Source organism: Xiphias gladius, chromosome 4 (genome assembly GCF_016859285.1).
Source record: "Xiphias gladius isolate SHS-SW01 ecotype Sanya breed wild chromosome 4, ASM1685928v1, whole genome shotgun sequence".
Taxonomy (NCBI): Eukaryota; Metazoa; Chordata; class Actinopteri; order Istiophoriformes; family Xiphiidae; genus Xiphias; species Xiphias gladius.
Genome location: NC_053403.1, coordinates 1,399,430 through 1,422,098, shown reverse-complemented (window position 1 = coordinate 1,422,098; position 22,669 = coordinate 1,399,430). Strand labels below are relative to the sequence as shown.

The 22,669-nt window shown below is 39.8% G+C and overlaps 2 protein-coding genes across 5 annotated transcripts in view; both read left to right on the top strand.

Annotated features, from left to right (window-relative positions):
* The first annotated feature begins 554 nt into the window (after positions 1 to 554).
* On the top strand, positions 555 to 10,240 carry gje1 (gap junction protein epsilon 1). 2 transcript variants are annotated; one of them, XM_040125130.1, is made up of 4 exons: positions 555 to 664; positions 2,177 to 2,359; positions 4,339 to 4,536; positions 5,695 to 10,240. In XM_040125130.1, exons 1-4 carry the CDS (start codon positions 635 to 637, stop codon positions 5,890 to 5,892), a joined length of 609 nt encoding a protein of 202 aa, XP_039981064.1. In that variant the 5' UTR covers positions 555 to 634; the 3' UTR covers positions 5,893 to 10,240. The 2 variants fall into 2 exon arrangements, with proteins under 2 accessions (XP_039981064.1, XP_039981063.1); XM_040125129.1 differs by lacking the exon at positions 555 to 664 and adding an exon at positions 1,317 to 1,416.
* Positions 10,241 to 15,143: 4,903 nt separating this feature from the next.
* vta1 (vesicle (multivesicular body) trafficking 1) overlaps positions 15,144 to 22,669 on the top strand; it is a 72,032-nt gene continuing 64,506 nt past the window's right edge. For 2 of the 3 annotated variants that reach the window (XM_040125116.1, XM_040125114.1), the window contains exon 1: positions 15,145 to 15,375. In XM_040125116.1, the coding sequence (XP_039981050.1) occupies positions 15,285 to 15,375 (91 nt within the window). In that variant the 5' untranslated portion in view covers positions 15,145 to 15,284. Of the gene's footprint in view, positions 15,376 to 22,669 lie in introns of all 3 variants that reach the window. The other variant, XM_040125115.1, reaches the window with a different exon arrangement.

The following is a 22,669-nucleotide window of genomic DNA, read 5'->3' as shown; positions in this document are numbered from 1 at the left end:
CGCTGGGGCCCCAATGTTATAAAGTTGCAACGTCACTTTTTCAGGACGATTCTTCCGCTCGGGGCCGAATAAAATGTTTTATTTCAGCGCGAATAGCTTGCGCGATCTCGCGGACCTTGCATGCCCGTTGGCACACACACACACACACCGCGTGCATGTCACTCACACGTCGTACAGTGTTGCCGAGGTTCTGCTTCGTTCTTCTTTTCCATCGGACCCTTTTCATTCATTTAATCTGGCCTTACCTCGCTCCCACGTCTGACGTTCAGCTGTTTTCAGAGTTGTCCGCTGGGCCCGTCCATTTTCAGGCTGTCCTCCTCGAAAAAGCCCTGCGTTTATTTTGAACAGTGTGACCGGAAGTGCGCCGACCTAATGCCGCGCGGCTTGACCGCACTCTCTGTCCCGCAAGGTCCCGCAACTGGCATGAGTTTAGGATCCCTGAGTGGAAAAAAGAGGGGGGAATGAACAGCACGCCGCCAGGATTACGGTTGGTGTGTGGACTTCCATTTTATTTCACTTTGTCCGGCTTTGGCTTTTGGAATTTGAATTTTGATCGTGGTTTTCTTTCTGTGTTGGTGGCTGGTCGCTCGTGGCTCGCCAAGGGACTGTATTTGGGACAACAACAGCTCCGTGAATGCTCTTCCAGAAGTATTTGCAGTGCAGGGTGTGTTGTCATCACTCTTGTTTTTGACTTTTTATTTTTCTGATAGAAAATTTATTCATGTGTCCATGTTTAAAAAAAAAAAAAAAAAAACAACAACAACAAACAAACAAACAAACTTCACAAAAACCAAAAAGTAAGCTTTGTGTCAAAAAGTATGAAAGGACCATAACTGATTTATTTACCACATTTAAAGCAGGGCTGTGCATCAGAATATTCCAATGGTAACTCAGCTAAGAACAGACACGTTTTTCAAAATAAAGCTCAACACCTTAAAAAAAACCTTTTTAAACTGTGAGAAAACGACATTAAGTTCAGTTGAGCTCTCATGGTCCTTTACCTAACCAGGTGCATTGTATTTTTGTTGCATGTTTGCCATCTCTCTCTCTGCATTGTGTGCAACAGGAGGTTGTTTTTTTCGCTGACATAGTTCTGTGGGGATTATAATGCAGGGACCACATGCCCCCCCGGGCCATTGTTGGCCCCTCTGTCTCTGTTGTCCTTTTTCTACTGAGTGAGTCAATTGATGGAGGGATAAAAGGCAAAAAAATATGCATTGACACGGGCTTTCAGGACACAGGGAGAGAGAGGGAGAGGGTTCAGTTGGAGATTTTGGAGCCCTACTGTTGGTGGCCTTTAACTGGTGCCAGCAGCGAACCGGCCATGAGGGCCCAGAGCAGCCCTGGAATTAAACAGGGGAGATCGACAAGCAAACCATGTCTTTAAACTACATCAAAAACTTCTATGAAGGATGCGTAAGTAGACGACAAAGGCGGATGGCGGGGGTTTTATCGTTACATTCATCAGGGCTTATCCTGCTGCGACTTTCTACGTTTCAGGATTTGATAGTTACAGAATTCAAATGGAATGACATTGATTTCGTGCTTAGTGTTTTTAATCCACTCCTTTTACCTCCGTCTTCATGTAGCTGGGCGACATGTTTGTAGGCCAAAAAGCTCTTTGCTATGTGAGCGTGTCATTTAGGTCTTCTTTTCTGGTGACCATTACTCAGTGCTAGTATCAGGACAGAGCAGGTAAAGAGAGGAGATGGGAAATGTTTCCTCTGAATGGGTTTTGTTTTAGCTTTCAGAGCCCAGGGCCTCAGTGAGCCGCTGTTGCAGCTGCATTTATCTGGCTGACAGAAGCTATTTTCTCTTTGTCTCCGACTGCGTGTGCGTGTGTGTGTGCGTGCGTGCACGCCCCTGTGTGTCCTATGCACATTTGTCTGTCGCATGTCTGTGCCATGAAAATGTGAACGCTTGTTTGAATGCATTATACGTGTCTTTGTGTGTCCGTTTGTGCACATTTGAGCGTCTCCGCTCTTGCTTGTCTGTGTCCCTGTCTCAATGTGCTCGTGTGTCGCATCGTGTAATTGCGCCTTTCTGTGTGTGTGTGTGTGTGTGTGTGTGTGTGTGTGTGTGTGTGTGTATTTGTGTGTGCTGTTCCTGCTCGCTTGCATGTGTGCGTGTGACTCTGTGCATCTGTGTGTGTCTGCGTTCTCTGTGCGCGTTCCAGCTCAGGCCTCCTACGGTGATAGGCCAGTTCCACACCTTGTTCTTCGGCTCGGTGCGGATGTTCTTCCTGGGCGTTCTTGGCTTTGCCGTCTACGGGAATGAGGCACTGCACTTCAGCTGCGACCCTGATCGCCGAGAGCTCAACCTGTACTGCTACAACCAGTTCAGACCCATAACACCTCAGGTAGGACTAGACTAGACCAGACTAGACTAGACTAAAAGGTACAACCAGATTACACAGTACTGTAGAACACTGGTACAACCATGTCAGTCCTCTAACGTCACACAGAACCGAGGTAAGCTAAACTGAACTACCTTTTAGAGCTAGTATTGGCCAATATTAACTAACTGCAGACATACTGCCCCTGTTTTGCGCCTGTGCCGATAAGTAGCACAAAAAACTGTACTACAGAATTGACAAAGGTATGTTCGAGGTACTTTATGCAGAGTGCCTTCATTTACATAGTTTGTCCGCCAGAGAGCTCTGACAAGTCAAAAAAAAAAAAAAATCATAGACAGACTTAACCAAAATGCTGTGTAATTTATTAATGTAATAAAAAATTGTATAGACATTTTATTGATTCTTTATTGGTCTCAATAACCCAGTATCTGCCTGGTTTCTCTGTCAGTAGCAATAGCCGCCACAGCTCAGACGCTACCATTGACTGCTGCAGGCAGAACTACACTCAACTGGCTGTTTTTGTAGCTTTTATGCTACAAGATCAAAGATGCTAAACAGAAGTTTATTTAGACCTATACGATTAGCTAACCGAAATTATACTTAGGTAAAATAAGCTACCTACTATTGTTTAACTACTGCTTTATGAATCAAACCCATAACACCACAGTTTACCTCTGGGCTCGATAAAATTGAACCAAACTCAGCTAAACGTAAATTACACAGGAATGATGCCCACCAGTATAACCATTTCAGTCCTCTAATTTTCCGTAATGTATATAACTAGGGTAAGGTAAGCTGAAGTATGCTAAAATAAGATAAGGAAACTACCAGTAGCCACTGCTACTGCTATGACCCTAACAACTAAACTAAATGGGTGTAACAGGCTAAACTACCGCAGCAAGATCAAACCAGCTATAACCAAACAAAATTTTATAATTATTTGAAATATACATAATACATAATACATAATATCAGCTAAACTAATGTTTGCTTAAGTAAAATGTGATGATTTAGACTACAATTACAGCGAAAAAATACTGACTTGTAACGTTTGTAGCTACCAAAATTAAACTTAACCAAACTAAAAATTGTAACTAATTGAAATTAAAATACAAATTACAAATTAATGAAATGGTAATGTATCCTACTGGTTTTAGTTCTCTAACATCGGATTACATATATAACTAAGCTAAATTATGCTAAAAACAAGCTATGATGAGGTAAGCTATCTGTATCTAACTAAACTAACCTAACGAGGTTATGCTAGTACAGGAGTAACTTAACAAAACGGCACAATTACACTAGACAAAAAAATGCGTAGCCCAGTAAGGCTAACCTGTTCTAAAGAAGAGCCAAGCTAATGGAAGCTATAGCATAGCAATTAAAAACTCAAACACTAGGCGAGTTGCCTGCCCTAGTAATAAAGACAAAATATTATTCCCTTCTGCAGGTAATGGTACATGTTTCAGATCCATAAGATCCAAGATCCAAGATAAAGTATTCTAAAATATGACAATCATCAGCTTTGTATAATTAATCTAATAATCTATAATTAATCATTATCAGCATAACTGTTCCTTCAGATTGGTAGAAATCGCAACTTGGGAGAGATGAAACATTGCAGCAGTCATTCAACTCAACTGGGTTCCTGACTGCCTCAGTTACCAAAGAAACAAATACCATATATTATTTACCTGTACCATCTGGATGGTCAATTTAAACCAATGTGTCAAGTGATGAAAAATAAATGTACGAATATTCTTTTCCTTTTTTATTCTTGTGTCTTCTCTCACTGCTCAAAGTCTTTTCCTTGCTTTTATGCCCCAACCTCTTAGCGTTTCTACTTCACTCGCCCACTTCTCTTAATGTTTTCTTCTTTCTTGCTTTCTCCCATCATCTATTTCATGATTCGTCCATTTTTTACGCAATCGTCTCCTTCCACAGGATTTTGACTTCCCCCTTTCTTATCTCTGCCTCTCCAGGTCTTCTGGGCGTTACAACTGGTAACCGTGCTAGTTCCTGGGGCGGTGTTCCACCTCTATGCAGCCTGTAAGAATATTGACCAGGAGGAGATCCTCGAACGACCCATCTACACTGTCTTCTATATAATTTCTGTTCTCCTACGCATCATTCTGGAAGTCATCGCCTTCTGGCTACAAAGCCACCTCTTTGGCTTCCAGGTCTGTCAATTTTAAATCATTTTAAACTTTATGAACTCCATAGAGTGCTAATCCATGTCATAGACTTGGATCCATCCATCTATTTTCAAGTTGCTTATCATGATAGGGTCATTGGGACAAAAGGGCATGCAGAGTATCCCCTACATCCTTTTCACCAGGAGTTCCTCCTGGGCGGTACCCAAACTCCCCCAGGCCAGCCAGGAGGTGTAATCCTTTCAGCATTTCCCAGGCTGCCATGGTTTCCCTTTCCAATGGGTCATACCCAGAACAGCTCTAAAGAAATGCTACTAGGGGAAATCCTTACGGGGTGCCTGAATCACATCAGCCGGCTTCTCTTAATGTAGTGGAGCAGCAGCTCAATAGTGGCTTCAGATCATTGGTATTTTCAAAATGTTAACTTTGTGTAAAACAGACCACCCTTTCAAGAAAGCTCAATCCATGCAGTTGTTGAGATAACCCAGGTCAAGGAATTAAGATTTGTCTCGCGCAATGGGCAACCTTTTCACAAAGATTTCTGCAGATCCATTTGTAAAGGTGTGATATACCCTGCCAAGAGTCCAGAGATGGAATTGAGTAGGACAATGCAAAAAAATTCAAAAATGGTGGAATAAACATCCAGTCAAATGTACTAGCAATTAAAGACCTTTCAGCTCCTGTCAGCAATAATCAAAAAGTTTTTTAAAAGGGGGTGATTAAAATGGAGGAGTGCTGTTGGCCATCCACCCAGCCAGGTGTAATTGTTACCAGCTAGTGGTGGTGGAAAATGGCCACCGTCTGAGCTACTTCATGGTTTCTCTGCTAGCAGGATGGTTTCCCAAATCACAAAAGCTTAGCATTTCAAGAGGATCCCTGGAACTTGACAGTTAGATGAGGTTGCAGCACTACCCTGCTGATGAAAAAGTCTGTTAAACTCTTTCAGTTTTTAATTCAACCTTGGCTGGTCTGGAGTTGGTACTTCCCAGTAAATGCTAGGTACATCTTGTTGGGGGTGTATGATAGGCACAGCCAGCAAGTGCTGTGTAGGAGCCAACTAGCCATTGAATAATAATTTGTCATCTATATAAATCAGAGAGAAATATAGTAATTGTACAATCAGTGCTTGGAAGTTCAGACAATCATGAAAGTATTACTGCCCCATGTTTCTCTTTTTTTCCTTAGGTCCACCCACTGTACATGTGTGATGCCAGTGCTTTGGAAAAGGCCTTCAATGTGACTAAGTGCATGGTACCCGAACACTTTGAAAAAACCATCTTCCTTAGTGCCATGTACACCTTCACTGTGATCACCATACTTCTCTGTATTGCTGAGATATTTGAAATACTCTGCCGACGGCTTGGTTATCTCAACAACCAATGACACATACATACGAGCGCACATGCACACAAAAAAATGACTAAGGGTGAAAATATAGGACACTATTTCTGCCAGTTTTTATCAGGCTCTTTGTTAGCTACTGCTGGACTTTTTTAAAACAGGAAGCTAACGCAAGAGCGAAACCTCACCTGTGGTCCATCGTGAGTGAGTTGCACAAAGAAATTTGGGAATGTGCGATAATGTCAGAGCTGGCAAGTCTGAAATATTCTCTAGGTGTTTTTTGCCCTTAACTATAGAGTGATCACCCCTAGTCGTATTTCAGATATCAGTGGGTCTGTACTGGCTGTGTCCAAGGGTATTGTATGGACTTGATGGCCAGAGATTATGCACCTCTGACTCGGAACCGTTGGGGGATGGGATAGAAAGATTTTTGGTTTTCTTTTTTTCCACAAGATGACTGAAAGAGAGGCGTCAGCTTCATGGTGCTACTAAAAACTGTGACCTTGGTCAAATTAGAGCACAAGGAAAGCCCAATTGTCTTGAACATGGTGGCCCATAACAGCTTCAGGGTCCCTAAAACCCTGTTCTTGGAGTTGCACCCAGTTGTACCTCAGATGTGATAATATTACGGAAGAAACAACCTGGAAGCATTAGCTGCACACATTTTTTGCCATTTGCTTAAGGACCTGGCGTGCACTAAATGCATCAAAGTTCATCAAACCAACTTGATGCATCTTCTCTGGACTTTTTTTACTTATGGAGTGCCAACATTGGACCCAAACTGCTCTAATTCAGGAGACTTTTAAAGTCACAGAAAGCTTTGATGAAAACACATAAAGTCCTCATTTAATGCAATAACAGCCAACAATGCAAACAACATAGCTAGTCACATAATTCTTTATAGAAGTGCAGATAAAACACTATAGTCTAGCTTGTCTTACAGGTGCTGATCAAACATGACAGGTAGACTATAGAGCTGTCCATGGATTATCACTTGTGTCATTCTGAAGAAACTGTGATTTAGAAACCTTAACCATGGGCGAGTGAACTGCAGGTGCCATTGCTCCTGACACTTCCATGCGTGACAGTTATCACTTCCAATATGTGTCTGTTATTGCTTCCAGCCCGTTCTGACCTTTACTTCCATCACCGTGAGCGCCACAACTTTGTTGTGGACCTTTGATGGGGTTGTCTGCCTTTGAAAATATCTGTTTCAGCTTGGTGTGTCTTGAAACAACCTTCAACTTGACCTGTTGAATTGAGAAAGACTGTCTCAAACAGGCCTCCCATCTCATGCGCCAGAAAGACTCAAACAAATGGCTCAGTTTACTTCTATAAAATGTAAGGGCGTCTTTGGACAATAATGTATCTTGACAATGATGCCATCACTAAAAATGGTCGAAATGTAGTGTTTTACTCTTTGAGGGTAAAAATCTCCACCAAGGATACTAAATTAATATAAAATGGGTTTGATGTAATAATAAAAAGAAAAGCAATGAATGGAACACTTCCAGGCTTAGATTTTGAAACTTGAAAGAAATTTATAGTCTGAAGGATCAATGACTTAAAAAACAATATTATTTTAAATTTAGGTTACAAATGTGTTGGGATGAAAATATTGAAAATATCTAATAGCATTACAAGTTACAATATTTTTTGAGTCTCTGGAAAAAATCTAATGCCAACAAGAAGGAATACAACACATTTCTTGTGCAATAGTACAAACAAATTGGTTGACATCCAATGATGAATTGTTCGGACAAGTTCTGGGCAATGTCATTGTTTGACAAAATAGGTACTGAACCGCATAATGTGTCCCAACATCCAAGTAGAGACGGATGAGGTGTGAGCCAGTGTAAAAAATATCACTGTGTAGTGTCGTTCTCAACAGACATGGACAAAATCAGCATAGAAATTTTGAAGACATTTTTAGAGATTCAAGGCCCTATTGGTCTCATTTAATGTAGTAACTATTATTTTTATGGCTGAAAAGCAAACCAAGTGCTCATTCAGCCTAAATATATTTGAAACGATCGTTGAGCCTTTGTCCATGTCTGATTCTCAACCATCACTCCTCTACTGTGAAACTCATCGAGGATGTCCTCTACCCCCCCACACTCTCTTTATATCACCTTTTCTTAGCTTGTGGTATTACACAAAATACTTTCCGTATTTTTGCCTTGGTGTCACTGTCAACGTATTTTGAAAATGATTACCTCTTATGTTTTGTAATGTTTTTTTTTTTTTTTTAATCAGACATCCATCCAACTTTTGTTATGAAGTTTTCAGCAATCTGTTTATCATCTCAGGTACAAAATTGCATTACCAGACAAAAGTGGATCAAACCCTCATTTCAGATCCTTTTAAACCCTTAAATAAGCTTTTCAGCCCTAAGGGACCACTCCAATTGATCCCAACCTACAGTACCAAAGGCCTGGTTAGTGTGACAGGGTTTAACAGGATTTGAAACAGGTATGTGACTCCTGTGGTTTGGGTTCGTCTGCGTTCTGGTATCTGTGAGTGGAGGATGGTTTTAAATTTTGCCTCTAAAAGTTCTGTCTCCAAGACTTAGGCCTTGTTTACATTAAATGAAAATGTAGAATTCCACATCTGTGCTGCTCAGCGGAAGAATATGGCGTGTAAAAGGATTTGATTAAATCAGGGGTGGATTTGCTGGAAACACAGCCCTGGTCCAGAATCGCCGTATGACGTATCAGTCCAGAGTCGGTCCAGTTTATAAAATGCATTACAGGAAGAAAATAGAGAACTCGGGACATTAGGCGGTCTTCTCAGCAACTTTTAAGATGGAGAGAAGGCACGTGACTTATCAGTTATCACTTGCCTTGTTTTCCTGCTTTGATGCCACATCTCTTTGTTTATCTCTAGGTCTTCTAGCCTGGTCACACCAGCGTTTAAAACAGCATAATTTCAAGGCAAAGTTAAGTCATTTCAGTATATTTGCTGCAATTATCAACACAAATCTTTCACATTGCGTTCAGCTTTGGTGGATTTGAATTTGTACCATTGACCAATAGCAAACCATCTCATCAGGCTTAGCTTTGTGGGAACGAATAATAGCTTATTAGCTGTGTTGCATCATCCTCTGCTCTGCTGGTTTGCTCCAGAGAATTATGAGACATAAGTCGATGGCGCAAACATCTCTTCAATAAAATGTCACGTCTCTTAAAATAATGTACTGTCTGTTTAGCAGCCAAGCTAGCTAACTTACTGACTTACGGTTATAAAGCCAACTGGCATGGAGAGCTATTGTGACTGACTAGCTTGTTTCCAGCTGGATAACAGATTAGCAGTTAGTTTGCCAGCTACAGTAGTTTGAGAACTAGCCCAGGCCAAAGACTTTACATTGTGATGACGTTACGCAAATAAAGCTAACTTCTCTGGGCTCTAGGAAAGTTTTACAAATATAAAACCTCAGTGAGGGAACCGACCTTGTTTGCAGTTGGAGGTGTCTTGTCAACAGTTCTACAGATGTCTCTTTTATAATGCTGGTGTATGGGGAAAATACTTGTTGGGCCGCAGGGGATTTTGACGTTGCAGTACCATGAGTGACCGCTATGGGGAAAATTGGCAGTAAGACTGAGTGGCAGCGCCGTATCCAGCTCTATTAATACATCCGTGCTTTCTGGTGTGACCGGGCCAAGATTCAGTTTTTCTTTTTTAATAAAAGTTATTCCATAGGCTGAAACCAGCGGGCTAGTCTCAGTTAAGAGCTTGTTCAAATTTGTACATGAAGCTGTGGTTAACAGTCTTAGAATGATTGACTTATATTTAGTGACTTGGAAAGCAGATGACATATTTTGACAAGTTTGAGTCATTGATAAGATTCTGGTGAATAAAGATTGGAATGTTTTTGGTCTAATGCAGAACTTAAGGCTAAACTCTTGTTCTTTTGATGAACTCAACTGTAAACTGTACTGAGTTGTAAAATATCAACAATGAGCTGAGGGATATAGTATTGGGGTTTTTGGGGAGAACTATTTACAAAGTCAAGGAGTATACCTTTAATATGTCTTGATGCTTCGTTTAACCACAAATATCAAGATAATTTGTGTAAATTCTTCAAATATGATGCATCACACAGTACAGTGCATTGAAAATCCATCTTTAATTTTTTATATCTTTGATTTTTACTAATGTTATACGTTAGTTGTGAAAATGGAGCTAAGACTCATTTCATATTTCATCAGCTGTTGTCTGTCTTTGTGTTAACAACATTTCCCCCCCTCATAAATGTCTACAACCTCACAGCTATGTCAAAGAAAAAGAGGCACACTTTATGACCAACACATACTCTGTTTGTCTGAGTGCTGCTGTTTACTGTAGGCGACCAGTAATTCTCCTACTTGTTTTGTCTTGAGATGATTGATTAAAAATGTCCTACCATTGTCTTTGTTTCATTCTTGATTGATTTATTGACTTCATTTCAGTATGTGGAAATCTTAACAATAAAGAGTTTAAGAAGGAACTGACCAATCGATGTAATCATTAATCCCTTTGTTAAAAGATTACAGAAAATAATTTGACCAGTTATATCATTTGTTAACTACTTTTAGCTACGCTAGCAACATGACTCTACTATGTTGGCTGGTCTGTTGGTCTAGTTGACACTTTGGTCCAAAGTAAAACATCTTGTGATTTGATGCAGAAATTCGTGATCCCCAGAGGTTGAATCTGTTAGCTAGGGATTCTATGACTTTTCATGCAGCACCGCCAACAGATCAAAAACCTCCACTTGTTTAGGACAACTTACCTCTAAAAACTTCAGCTGTTGTACCTGAATGCTAATGTTATAGTGCACAGTTAGTATGGTAAAAAATGTATGAATGGTAATATAAGTGCATTATCGTGGAAATGATAGCATAAAGGCGTCAACATACAGCTGTGGCTTACAAAGTATAGCTTAATTTGAAACAAGTCTAAGACTTCAGAGCTGAATCTGACAACCTGTGTATAAGATGTCCTAAAATGGCCACCGTACAGATGATAAACTGTGCTAATTTAGATAACAACATTAACTTTCCTCTGGTGCCACACTCAGGACAAACTTTATATTTTTGCCTCATTAGTTGCAAAGCTCCAAGAATAATAGAGTTCTGTCTTTCAATATCTGAACAATTTTGTTCTGTTGTGTTTTCCTGATTTACTCTTCATTTATTTATTGATGAATTGTTGACAGTTGAGTGTAGAGTTCAAACAACTGGCAAATTAATTTATCAGGCAATTGACACCAATTTTTGATGAAAAATGCAAACATTCGCCATGTCCAGCTCCCCACATGTGATGATTTGTTGCATTTCTCATTGTAATTCATTGTAATTGACTGTCATTGCGGTTTGGACTGTTGTCGGGACAAAAAAGGAATCTGAACATGTCCCATTGCATTCTGGAAAATTGTTATGGTCATTTGTACCCATTTTACAGACAATGAATCCCCTGATCAAAAAAATGTTCCAAAAAATCCGATTAGTTAGTTAGATAAATGGATTACAAAAATTAGATTAATGGATAGAGAGACCGACTGATTCTTTGGAAAAGTAGGAGGAACTCATCGGGTACATACTCCATGTCCACTGCTGCTCAGCAGTAAACAAAGGCCAACCCCATTTTAACTGGCAGGTCTCATAAGTCAAATTACATTAATTTATAGGGCACTTCATACAAAACAAACTTGAAAGAAGGCAAAGAAAGGACACAAATTGAATGTAAGGACGGAGGCATGCTTCCATTTGCATCATAGTCTCTCTCTGGATCAATCCAAATGTCCACCCTTTGGACTTGTGGATTGAGCTCTGGCAGACTTCAGTCATACGTACTGTGTCATATCCGCCATCGTCATCGTCAAGTCTGCGAGGATGCTGGGCCATGAGGGGATAAAATGAGCTATGAGACAGGACATAAAACCTCATTTGTTTCCATGGATATTAATGCAAGTTCTTGCCCCTGTAACCCATCTCAAAGTATGTTTCTGAATAGTTCTTGACATTGGAAATTTATGCAAGCTATTTTCAGGGCCTTCTGCGTTATACGACAAAGATAGATGGCTGGTACCCACATTAAACCTTTCCCTTCAAATGGGCATTTACACAGAAAATGTTATATTTACATGAAACTCTGAGCAGAGGATCCTCACATCATAAGTGGTCCATTTTTTTCTTCCATGATAAAAAACCAACCATTGCCTTTTATCACATTTGATCTTTTATAGCCAAATATTGCCTTGTTGAAAGGTGCTGTCCAAATAAACTTGCCTTGTCTTGCCTGTCTGACTGTGCAGATTATAACAAACAAATCCAAATTGAAATATCAAACCTTGCTACATCAATAAACAGATGTCTCCATAAGAAAATATGGTACATTTGAACCATAACCTGTATATTGTGTTTAATGATTATTTTATTAATTTATATTACCAATATGCCTTTATTTTACTTCATCACATCCATATTGTAAGCCTGCACCCTAGATGGATCCAAAGGAAGTCCACAGAAAGTCCACTTGAGGCCACTTGCAGACTTGATGAATTGTGAATCTGGATAGCCCTTAGCGCTCAAGTACTCCCCAGGAACTTCCAGGCCCACAAGTCTGGAATCAAGGGCCTAAGTACTACGGGGGATTTTTCTATAATAAAATAAATGTCCTCTGACTGTCCAGCTGTCATAAGCCAGATGAGAGATTCTCTGAGTTGATTGAAAAAGTTGATACTCATTGAAGTTGCTTTCAAGTATTGCTGTGTGCCCACAGCAATACGCAAGTGCCCACTGGACTTGTATGCCCTCGGTTTTGCCAGTCAGGCTACATAGAGTCTGTTGGAGATTTACAGTATTCAGTGTGAGAGTAGGAGCTGCACACTGTTCCCAGCCCAAAAAAGTACTTGCACCTCCTCTGCTTGTTTTTTGGGTGAATATATCTCCCCCCACCACTTCTGAAACCAAATGTACTATACATCCTTGTCTGGGTTTTGGATTTAGTCTCTCTGTGTCTGCATGTATGAAGCAACTCTGGTAGGGTGCAGCCAACACTAACTCAGCTCCGCTGATCCCATCAGCAAAAGTGGGGATAAAGTCTGGTGTGGTGGGAGCCAAGGGGTGCAAAAGTGAATCACCAAGGAAGTGGGTGGGCTTGCACCAGAATGTTTTAATCTATCCATCCGCCAACGGTTTCTCCCAAACTCCCCACCCAAACCCTTAACCACAACGGCTTTCCAAATCCCATGAGAATTTTGTTTCCAATTCATGGATCACTAGGAACTGGGCAGCGTGAACCTAATTAACCACATAAAAAAATACAACAAAGTTTTCCACAGGCCTCACCAAAGTCAAAATATGACAGGCTTTCTGAAAATCCCAGAGAACATTGGAGTGTTATAGTATATACTTCCTTTACTGTGCCTCATAGATCAGAGGTTCACTTAGCCACAAGATGAACCAAACAGATCGAAGAACTCAGTTTTCCCATGGGCCATAAACTCTCTTAACTGTAACAGACAAACTCTCCGCTCCAAGCCCAGCCACTTTCTTGGAAATGCAATTTTGTTCAATTTGTAGTGCGTGTTTTGATTCGCCTCTTACAGCATGTCTTCATTTTGTTTATCGTGAATATGTTTTGGCTTGTGTCCCTGACTGCAAACTCAATCTGGAGGCTCTTGGCTTTAACTTGACCTCAAACCAAATATCCTGAGTGGAACTTTTTTAATGGGTTTGGTCGTAAGGGATCCAAACCCCACCTCTGTAACAAACAACTGACTCTGAGTCTACTTTAGACTTGACACACTGTCATTCATGTGATGCGCTTATGGGTCAATTTCTAGTTAGGATTGGCATTAGACTTGTATTCCAAAGCAGTCACTCTCAGTTCTTTTACATTATTATTATTATCATATAGTTCTTTTGAAAATGGACATTTCTATGAATCTCCATCAATTTATTAAATTCCTGTTTTATATTTTATGTCTACTATGAACAAATAAAATAATACAGTAATTTCAGAACAAAATGGTATTTTTCTGCTTCAACGTGAATTGTGTACATTTTAACATCAGTTGTTTTTTTTTTATTGGAACACATAGTGAAACAATGAACGATGGTGACAAATCCATTTGTCACCACTATGCCTTTAATATAATAGAAAATATACAAAAAAGTACACACAATATTAGTAGTTTACATTTTTAAACAGTAAGTGTAAAGGCACAGTTATCAACCTGGTTGATTATATACACATATCATCATCATCATTATTATCATTATTATTATTATTATTATTATTATTAAATTTAAGAGACTCAATGTAATTTCAAAATTGAAGAAATTCACCAAATAATATTAGGAAATTAACAAGGGGATGTATTTAGTGGTTTTTATCTTCATAACTTTCATGAATCCTTTTATTCTTCATGAACAGAACAATATGTAGACATACATGCATTATATGTACATACAAAACTGATCACATAGCCTGAGATTATTAAAAAAGATTAATAATAGATTTAACAAAAACTAAAATAGTGTAATACACTGTATATATACCGTATGACAAAAATATAGGATTTAACTGCCTTTTAAAAAAAAAAAATACAATGAAAGAACAGATAGAAAATAGTTTCTTTTTTAAATCACAGAAGTACCAAGAATACTGAATATCAAGTTTAAATGTCTTGGACAACAACAACACTGAAAAAAGACACATGAAGTAATACATGCAAAAGATTGTGAACATTCAGTACACCATTACATCAGAAGTCCAGTAAATTAATATTAAGACAAATATACGTTAAAATCTAAATATATACAGTAATATTAAAACATTAAAAACAACAACTGAATAAAAAACCAAAATACACAAGTACACAGTGGAGGGATTATATAGAGACAGGGCAGGGTTTACAAGGAGAAATAGAACTTCATGATCATTATAAACTGAATATGTCCTGGGGTTTTGGACTGTTGGTTGGACATTCAAAGAAATCCCCTTGGGCTCTGGGAATCTGTGATGGGCAATTCATGCTATTCACTTTAGAGACCAAACAACCAGACTAGTCACTAATGAAAATAGTCGTCAGCTGCAGCCCCGACAGTGAATCTCAGAGATTGTATTTGAGAGTTGTATTTAATTTCCACCAATAAAATGTCTAGTTTTGAGGAATTTGTGATTGTGACTGAAGGATAATATAATATCATTTGTTTTCTTTTGGGGTTTTTTGTCATTCCTCCTAGTATCAGTTTGATCAAAAATGAGATGTGATGGATCCAGGAGGGACACCTGAACGGCGGATGACATCATCTGTCCCGCGTAAGCGGCTGCTCCCATTGGACATACACGCGGAAGTGAAGGAAACATTTTCGCTAACAACAACAGGGAGTCTGTACTCACTTCAATTGATAGATTTTCGTCTCCTGGGGGGGGACTTAACAGACATGGCCTTACCGGCTCAGCTCAAACCCATCCAGCACCACCTCCGGACCGCACAGGAGCATGAGAACCGGGACCCGGTCGTGGCTTACTACTGTAAGTTTGTGGCTGGCTAATGTTAGCCGTAGGAACTGTTAGCACCCCGGCTTCGTTTACCTCAGCCGGCAGCAGACGGTGTGTTAGCTTAGCCTCTAACTCTTATTTGAACAGGAGATTTTAAACCGGTCGTGGACACCTACTGTCCCAGGTCAGTGACGGGCCGCCGCGCAGCACTGTAACGTTAGCTGGGACAAGTCAAACTCCACTAGCCGGCTAACGCCGACTTCATGCCCTGACAGCTGACACCGTGTGGGAGTTCCCCCCTCCGTTCCACTCACCGAGGCAGACATGTCGTATCCGTGGGGTCTCATTCATCACCGGCTTTGTCAGGGCTGAACCCGTCCTGCTTTTATCCCGCTAACTTGAGCGGGAGTCGGTGGCTACTTCCAACACTTTGTGTAAAAGTTGTCCGGTTGATCGCGCTTGGCCTTCTGCCACACAGGTGCAGAGGCAGTGGTCAGGTGCTGGTACAGTCACGGCCAGAATGTACCAGCACCTGACGGATGGCCGATGTAAATTCCTCGTCGGCTTTGTGTGTTAGCTAACAGATAGTCATGAGTCTCCACAGTCGGGCATGGCTGGCTCAGCTCGAAAGAATGAGCTCCACCCCGCTGCACTGCAAGATCAGTTCCTGCTGTGTCAGTGGATCAGTATCACACAGAGACTAACGACTTTGTAGAACACACAGTTTTTGTCATGGGGATTATATTCGATTAAAGCTGGTATTGTATTGCTGGTAGAAGTGATTCTATTTTCTGTTACTTCACCTGTCCTGTTTGAGAAGTCAGGCTCAGCTGGGTTGAATATTGTTGTAAATCCAATACCACCAATACCATGCCCGGCTTTCAGTGCTGATACGAAAACAGTTTTCCTACAAAACCTTTTCTTTCATTAAAAAAAAACCAAAACAAAAAACTCAAATACTAAAGAACAGGTCTTGTGAGAAAGAGGTCCCAGTGATGGATTAAAGAGCAGCGGCTGGCGCTTGGAATAATTGTTCAGTTTGTGCTAAAGAACAGATTTTCTGCATTACCTATACTATCCTTATTTTATTTTATGAATTGATTCTACTAACAAGTACTGCTTTTGTAGCAAAAGCCTGATATCTTATATCTTGCTACCACAGAGCTCCATTAATGACATGTTATTTTATTACTGTGAACCTGGCCACTGTAGTTTACTCTGACTCGGTCCCACACACACTGTCCTGCTGCCAGAGATACACACTAGAGCATTAAATGTGGATTAATCCGCCGCTGAAAATAGTCCCTAACAAATGCACTATTAAGGAACATTTTCTAATAACTACAGTGACCAGCTGTTTTAGGAAATTACTGAGCCTGATTTGTTGACAAGAAGGGAAAGAAAGAATACAACCAAGCTCACACTTTAAATGTTGTTTAAACACAAGAAGTTGTACAAGACCTTTGCCGAATAAAAGAAGTTTTAAATTAGCATACCTGTCTTTACTACTGGATTTCTTATCGTCATATAGGTGGGGCACCTGACCTGAAATAAACACCAAAAATAACCGAAAATAACACAGTTTAAATTAATGTAACACTAACATTCAGAGGGAAGGAAATGAAGAAATGTACCTTTACACACAACAAATGTCATAAATTCGTGTGTGAGAATTGTTTAGGCTGTCACCTGCAAACCAACTTGATCACAAGATGAGATGCATCATCATCTGGCTGGCTTATCTCCTCCACTAAACAATTTCCTGAGGAGAAACCCTGCACCATGTTTAAATAAATCAGCAATTTTATCCAAACGTCAGATTTCTCATTACTGCAGCCGAGTCTCAAACTGGTTTTTATGAAACTGGTTTGTTCAGCTTTATCGTGACTATAAAGTAGAGGATCAAACAGTGATATGTAGTTTTAGCCCCTCCATGCTACACACATTGAAACCATAAAAGTAAGACAAAAAGATTAAAGAATAAACTAAGTAAAATAAAATAGGAATAGAAGAAGGTAGAATAAGAAGCACTTAAATTAATGTAGCAAGGAAGAAAACTTAATTATAGACTTAATTATAACTTACACACAGTTGGATGTTATATTTCTACATTCATCCATAATGCTTGAGTGGAACATCTACAGATTTTTATGAACATGCTATATGCAGGTATATGTATCATCAGCATAGCAGTTTTTGGTATAGCACAGCCTAGTTTCCCATGAAGTAGGGCAAACTATGTGAGATGACTTTTGATTGATAGAGTGCACAAGCCTCAGTGCAGCGTGGGTGTGTATCGGCCTTAGTAGTGCCAGTTTTGGTGTGTTTTGGTCTGTGACGGACTCAGTCTTTACACAACCGCGACCAATTCTACATTGTTTTAAAGCTCTAAGCCTCCTGATTCTATCTGTGCAAAGCATTTTTAGGATCCTCATGTCACAGCAACAGCTGTTTTTCATTAGTAGCAAGTTAGCTCTAATTGTACACAATGCATCATGTGACCAAAACAAGGCTTTTAGATGGAGAAGGAGACCGGTGTTAACACACGTAAAATTTAGTGACAAGAAGAAAAGAATTGATTAGAATACCATTAGAAAGGAATTGGTTTTCTCCTGTCTGAACCAGAAAGTGTTCTATATTGTTATAATATAAATTAGGGCTGCAACTAAAGGTTATTTTTATTATCGATGAGTCTGTCAGTTATTTTTTTAACTAATTGAGTAGTTGTTTGGTCAATAAAATGGCTGAAAATTGTGAAAAATGTCCATCCCAATTTCCCAAAGTCCAAGGTGACATCCTCAATGTCTTGTTTTGTCCGATAAACGGTCAAAAACTCAAACATAGCTTACTGTCATAGAAAACTACACAAACCGGAAATGATTCATAACGGTTGCATATTGTCTTTTTGTCAGTCCACTCCATCGTTGCAGCTCTAATATAAATGAGGCAAGAAAGTACAAGTTCAGAACAGTCTGCTTTATAGTTATAGTTATAGCTAGACCCTTACACCCTGTCAATACTGCTAATACTAGTGCTTTATCATTGAAATTGTGTAAATTAGACAGTAAGATTCACTGATTTGAAAATACTACAGTTAAAAATGGTGCTCACAACACTCACTTTGAATTTCTAAGGGCTCTTTGCTCTCTCATCATCAGCCGTCACCATCGTCGTCGTAGAAATTTCAGGGATACTATCCCTCAGCTGTTCTCGGTAGCTTCCTGTAGTGAGAATGACTGCCAGCTGCCAGTGAGCTTGTTAAATTAGTAGCATGCAGGTTTAGTTTTTGTTTAAAATCAGAATGAATGAAAACAGAAAAAGAGGCCCAAAAAGACATGGAAGGGATGAATGAATTACCTGTAAATGACAGACAAAGGCACAAAGGATACGACTGGTCTGAAATCAGGCTAGTGTACATGTGAACTTCTTTGCCTTTAAATGTATTTATAGTGGGTTTGTGTGGATGAGAGACAGTATTTTTTTGATGGCCATGGACACAACACTTATCTGCACCGGTCAGCTTCCCAATATTATGGCAAACAGAGTCCGGTGTGGAGAGACTCATGGTAAGACCTACAGGCTTTTGGTTCGGACATTTGTTTTCTGATTTACCAGGCCATGCCGTCAGACCGTGTCAATCAATGTTCGTTAAGATTTGTTCATCTCAACTTCAAGCTTTATTTAAAATCTTCTAAGCAGAGAAATGTAATGGCCATAACAGGTTGAATTTTGCTGCCAAATTTGAGATTCTGATGTTCCTGGAAAGCTTCACTCAGCCTTTCTGTGGAAAATGCAACCAGTCAGATACTCAGCATGGCTCATTACTGCTCCCTGATTGGCTACAGATGACTGAGGGTGAGGGTGACAGAGTGAAGGAGAGGCAGAGGTCCTGCTGGGAAGTGGATTAGACCAGGAGGAGGACGGTTATGGTGATGAGGAGGCCGGCTGCACGGAAACATCATTTTCTTTGTTGAACCAAGCCAAGCTGACTGTGTCTGTTAAAAATATGCTTCAAAAGATTTATTTTTCTGTTGTTTCTGATGATGGTCAGTTGATTTATGTGTATGTGTGTTTTGCGCCGGGTATATGCTTACAATTTTCCTTTCGGTGGATGTTTCTGAATTTTTAAAAATCTGTTGGTGGTGAAGTAGGACCGTCGGGACAAGCGTTTGAGTTTGCATAACCTACTTGAAAACAAATTTTCCTCTGAGCAAGCTTTGCTATATTACTGTGGATTTAATTTTTTGCTATATTGTCATTTTTATTGATAAAACAGTGGAGACTTAAGACACCATAATGTAGACCTGCTGTTCTTGCTTTTAATGAACTGGATTTGGCAAGCTGGAGATTTCCATATTTACTGTATGAGCTGTGTTTTAAATGGAACAACAGTGAGGGACTCTCCTCAAATCATTTTCTCACAGTTAAGCAAACACACAGTGACAGATGGTTTAGTAACTTTGGGGTTTTTAGTTTACTCTGAAGTGGCTGTCGCAAACAAGAATTTGTTCTTGGCAGGAATATAAACGTGTGACTTCTGTCCATTGACATCGTGGTTGCAAAATTCATCAGACCCTTTAACCATTTAATGATATTGTTTGGGCAAAATATGACTTCCAAAAGCGATGGTTGGAAATCTTCCAATGCCAACCCAGCCTTCCACTGAATAAATTTGTGGTCGGTGGTCGTTTCGGACCATGATGTGGTCTAAACTGTTAACAGGTGGGGATGAGGTAACTGTAGCCTGACAAAAGCTGTAATCAGTTTTAAAAAATCGGATATCAGTATATCAGCCAGTAGTATTTTTAGTATTTTTTTCACATGAACAAATAATATAAACAATAATCTTGATACACATCTCTCAGATTTTGTTTTGTTTGTTTTTTTTTTTTTTTAAGAATTATGACCAAGATACGCACTGAGCAGGACAATTTACAGTTGAAAAATCAACTGCTCAGTGTTCTCTGGTGGACTAACTATGTAATGGAGACACTATCTCTAAACTGCCTTAAACCTAGTTTGGCAGTTCCTCATAAGTTAACCATCCTGTAATTAGCAGGGATTGGGTCAAACCCTTTTATTCTTAGTTTAATTTCTGGACTAGCAATATATTGATCTGATACATGCATTGTGAAAGTGGTCTGACATTCCTGATCTACATTAATGATGTTTTTGAAGTCAATGTTGCTAAAAAGGTGTAAAAACCCCCAAAATTAGAAATCAAGCATCAAAATTTGCACAATCCTAAAGGAATGTTTGTATATGACGGCTGGCTCTGACCCAGAGTACGCCTTCGCAGAAAATGATCCCTTTCAAAACATAAAAGTGCACCCATTTGTCCCCATAAACATAGACAGTGTAGGACAAATGTTGTTAGCAAGGCTCTTATGCATTTTATTAGCTGTTACCAATTTAGACTAATTTCATGTTATCCAAACTAAAAAATGAAACTCTGTATTTTATGCTGTTATCTGGTTAATATGCATCTCAAGCTGGAGTCTGTACACTCAGTGAAAGATGAATTGTTAGAGCGAGAAACACCTCTCTGTTTTGTTTTGACATCTTAACCAGCTGGGAAACACTTTGGGTATGGTTTATAATATCAGACTGGCTCCGTTTTGACTGGTTTGTTAAAATGTTTTCTTTCCGAATCCTGAAATGTCTTGAAGCAATAGTTGAAAGTTGCTGTTGTGTTTTATACGGAATTCTCAGAGATCACCCGTTGCTCAAGTAGTGAGGCTGTTGCTGTGATGTCTTTTTCCTCGGACTGTGTTTTAGTGGATTAAAAAAAGCAGAATAACGGTTCTGGGAGCTTGGCTGTTTTATTGGAAAAGACCAGAGGCTGCTTATATAGTGAACACTGTGTCAGCTCAGTTTGCAGCAGTTAAAAGGTTTAACTTTATCTCAAAGACTTTATCTTAATGGCTGTAAATTTGATTGACGGGACTTCTAGCAAGGGTGAGGGAAGTTGTATAGGAATTTATATGGATCCTTTTCAAGTCTTTGACATTAGACAAGCACTTGGGAAAGGTATTAGGGAAACCTCTTTTGGAGCGGTCATGCAAACATGAGACTGGCTGTATAGATATATTAAATAGCCTAAGTTGCCCCTTCTGAGTGTATGTTAGTATTTTTGTTTGTGGAGCTGGTGGTCCAGTCAGTGTGCAGTAGGAACCTGCAGGGTGCCGGATGGATGTGCAATGTTTGGCATCAGCCACAGTGTCTGCTGTGTGCTGAGGTGGACTAGTGATCCAGCCAGACCACTGGAGGTCAGCAGCACCATGTGTCTGGGCCTCCGAGCCTAGCTGTGACTCTGTATCTGTGAGAGAGAGAGGGGCCATACAGTAGAATGAAAAAGTCTGGCCTCCCCTGCTACAAATTTTCTGTTACTGTGAATAGTTAAGTGAGTAAGACATGAACTGATCTCCAAAAGGTATCAAGTTAAAGATGACACATTCTTTTCAAATTTTTAGGCAAGATTAGTGTTTTATTTTTGTTTTGTACAATTTTAGATTGAAAAAAAATCTCAGATAAATGTCAAAGCTTTATAAACACTCTGACTCCTCAAACCGTCTCCCAACAATCAGCAGCCATAGGCTCCTCTAAGCAGCTGCCTAGCCACACTCTGAAAATTAAAAGAACTGATGCCCTCAAAACAGGAGAAGGCTATAAGAGGATTGCAAAGTGTTTTCAGGTAACTGTTTCCTCAGTTCCTCGTGTAATTAAGAAATGACAGTTAACAGGAACGGTGGAGGTAAAGTTGAAGATCAAGAAAACTTTCTGAGAGAACCGCTGGTAGGATTGCTAGAAAGGCAAATGAAAACCCCCGTTTGACTGCGAAAGACCTTCAGGAAGAATTAGCAGACTCTGCACACCTGCACAAATATGACCTTCATGGAAGATTAATCAGCAGAAAGCCTTTCCTGCTTCCTTACCATAAAATTCAGGGTCAGAGGTTTGCAAAGGAACATCTAAACAAGCCTGATGCATTTTGCAAACAAGTCCTGTGGACTGATTAAGTTAGAATAGAACTTTTTGGCCGCAACGAGCAAAGGTTTGGAGAGAAACAGATCTCCATTGCGGGGGTTAAGCACAGGGGTGGATCGATCATGCCTTGGGCTTGTGTTGCAGCCAGTTACACGGGAAACAGTTCACTGGTAGAGGAAAAAATGGATTCAATTGAATACCAGCAAATTCTGGGAGCAAACATCACACGGTCTGTAAACAAACTGAAGACGAAAAGAGGATGGCTTCTACAACAGGATAATGATCCAAAACACACCTTAAAATCCACAATGGAGGTGTAAGGTGAATTTTTTGCCATGGC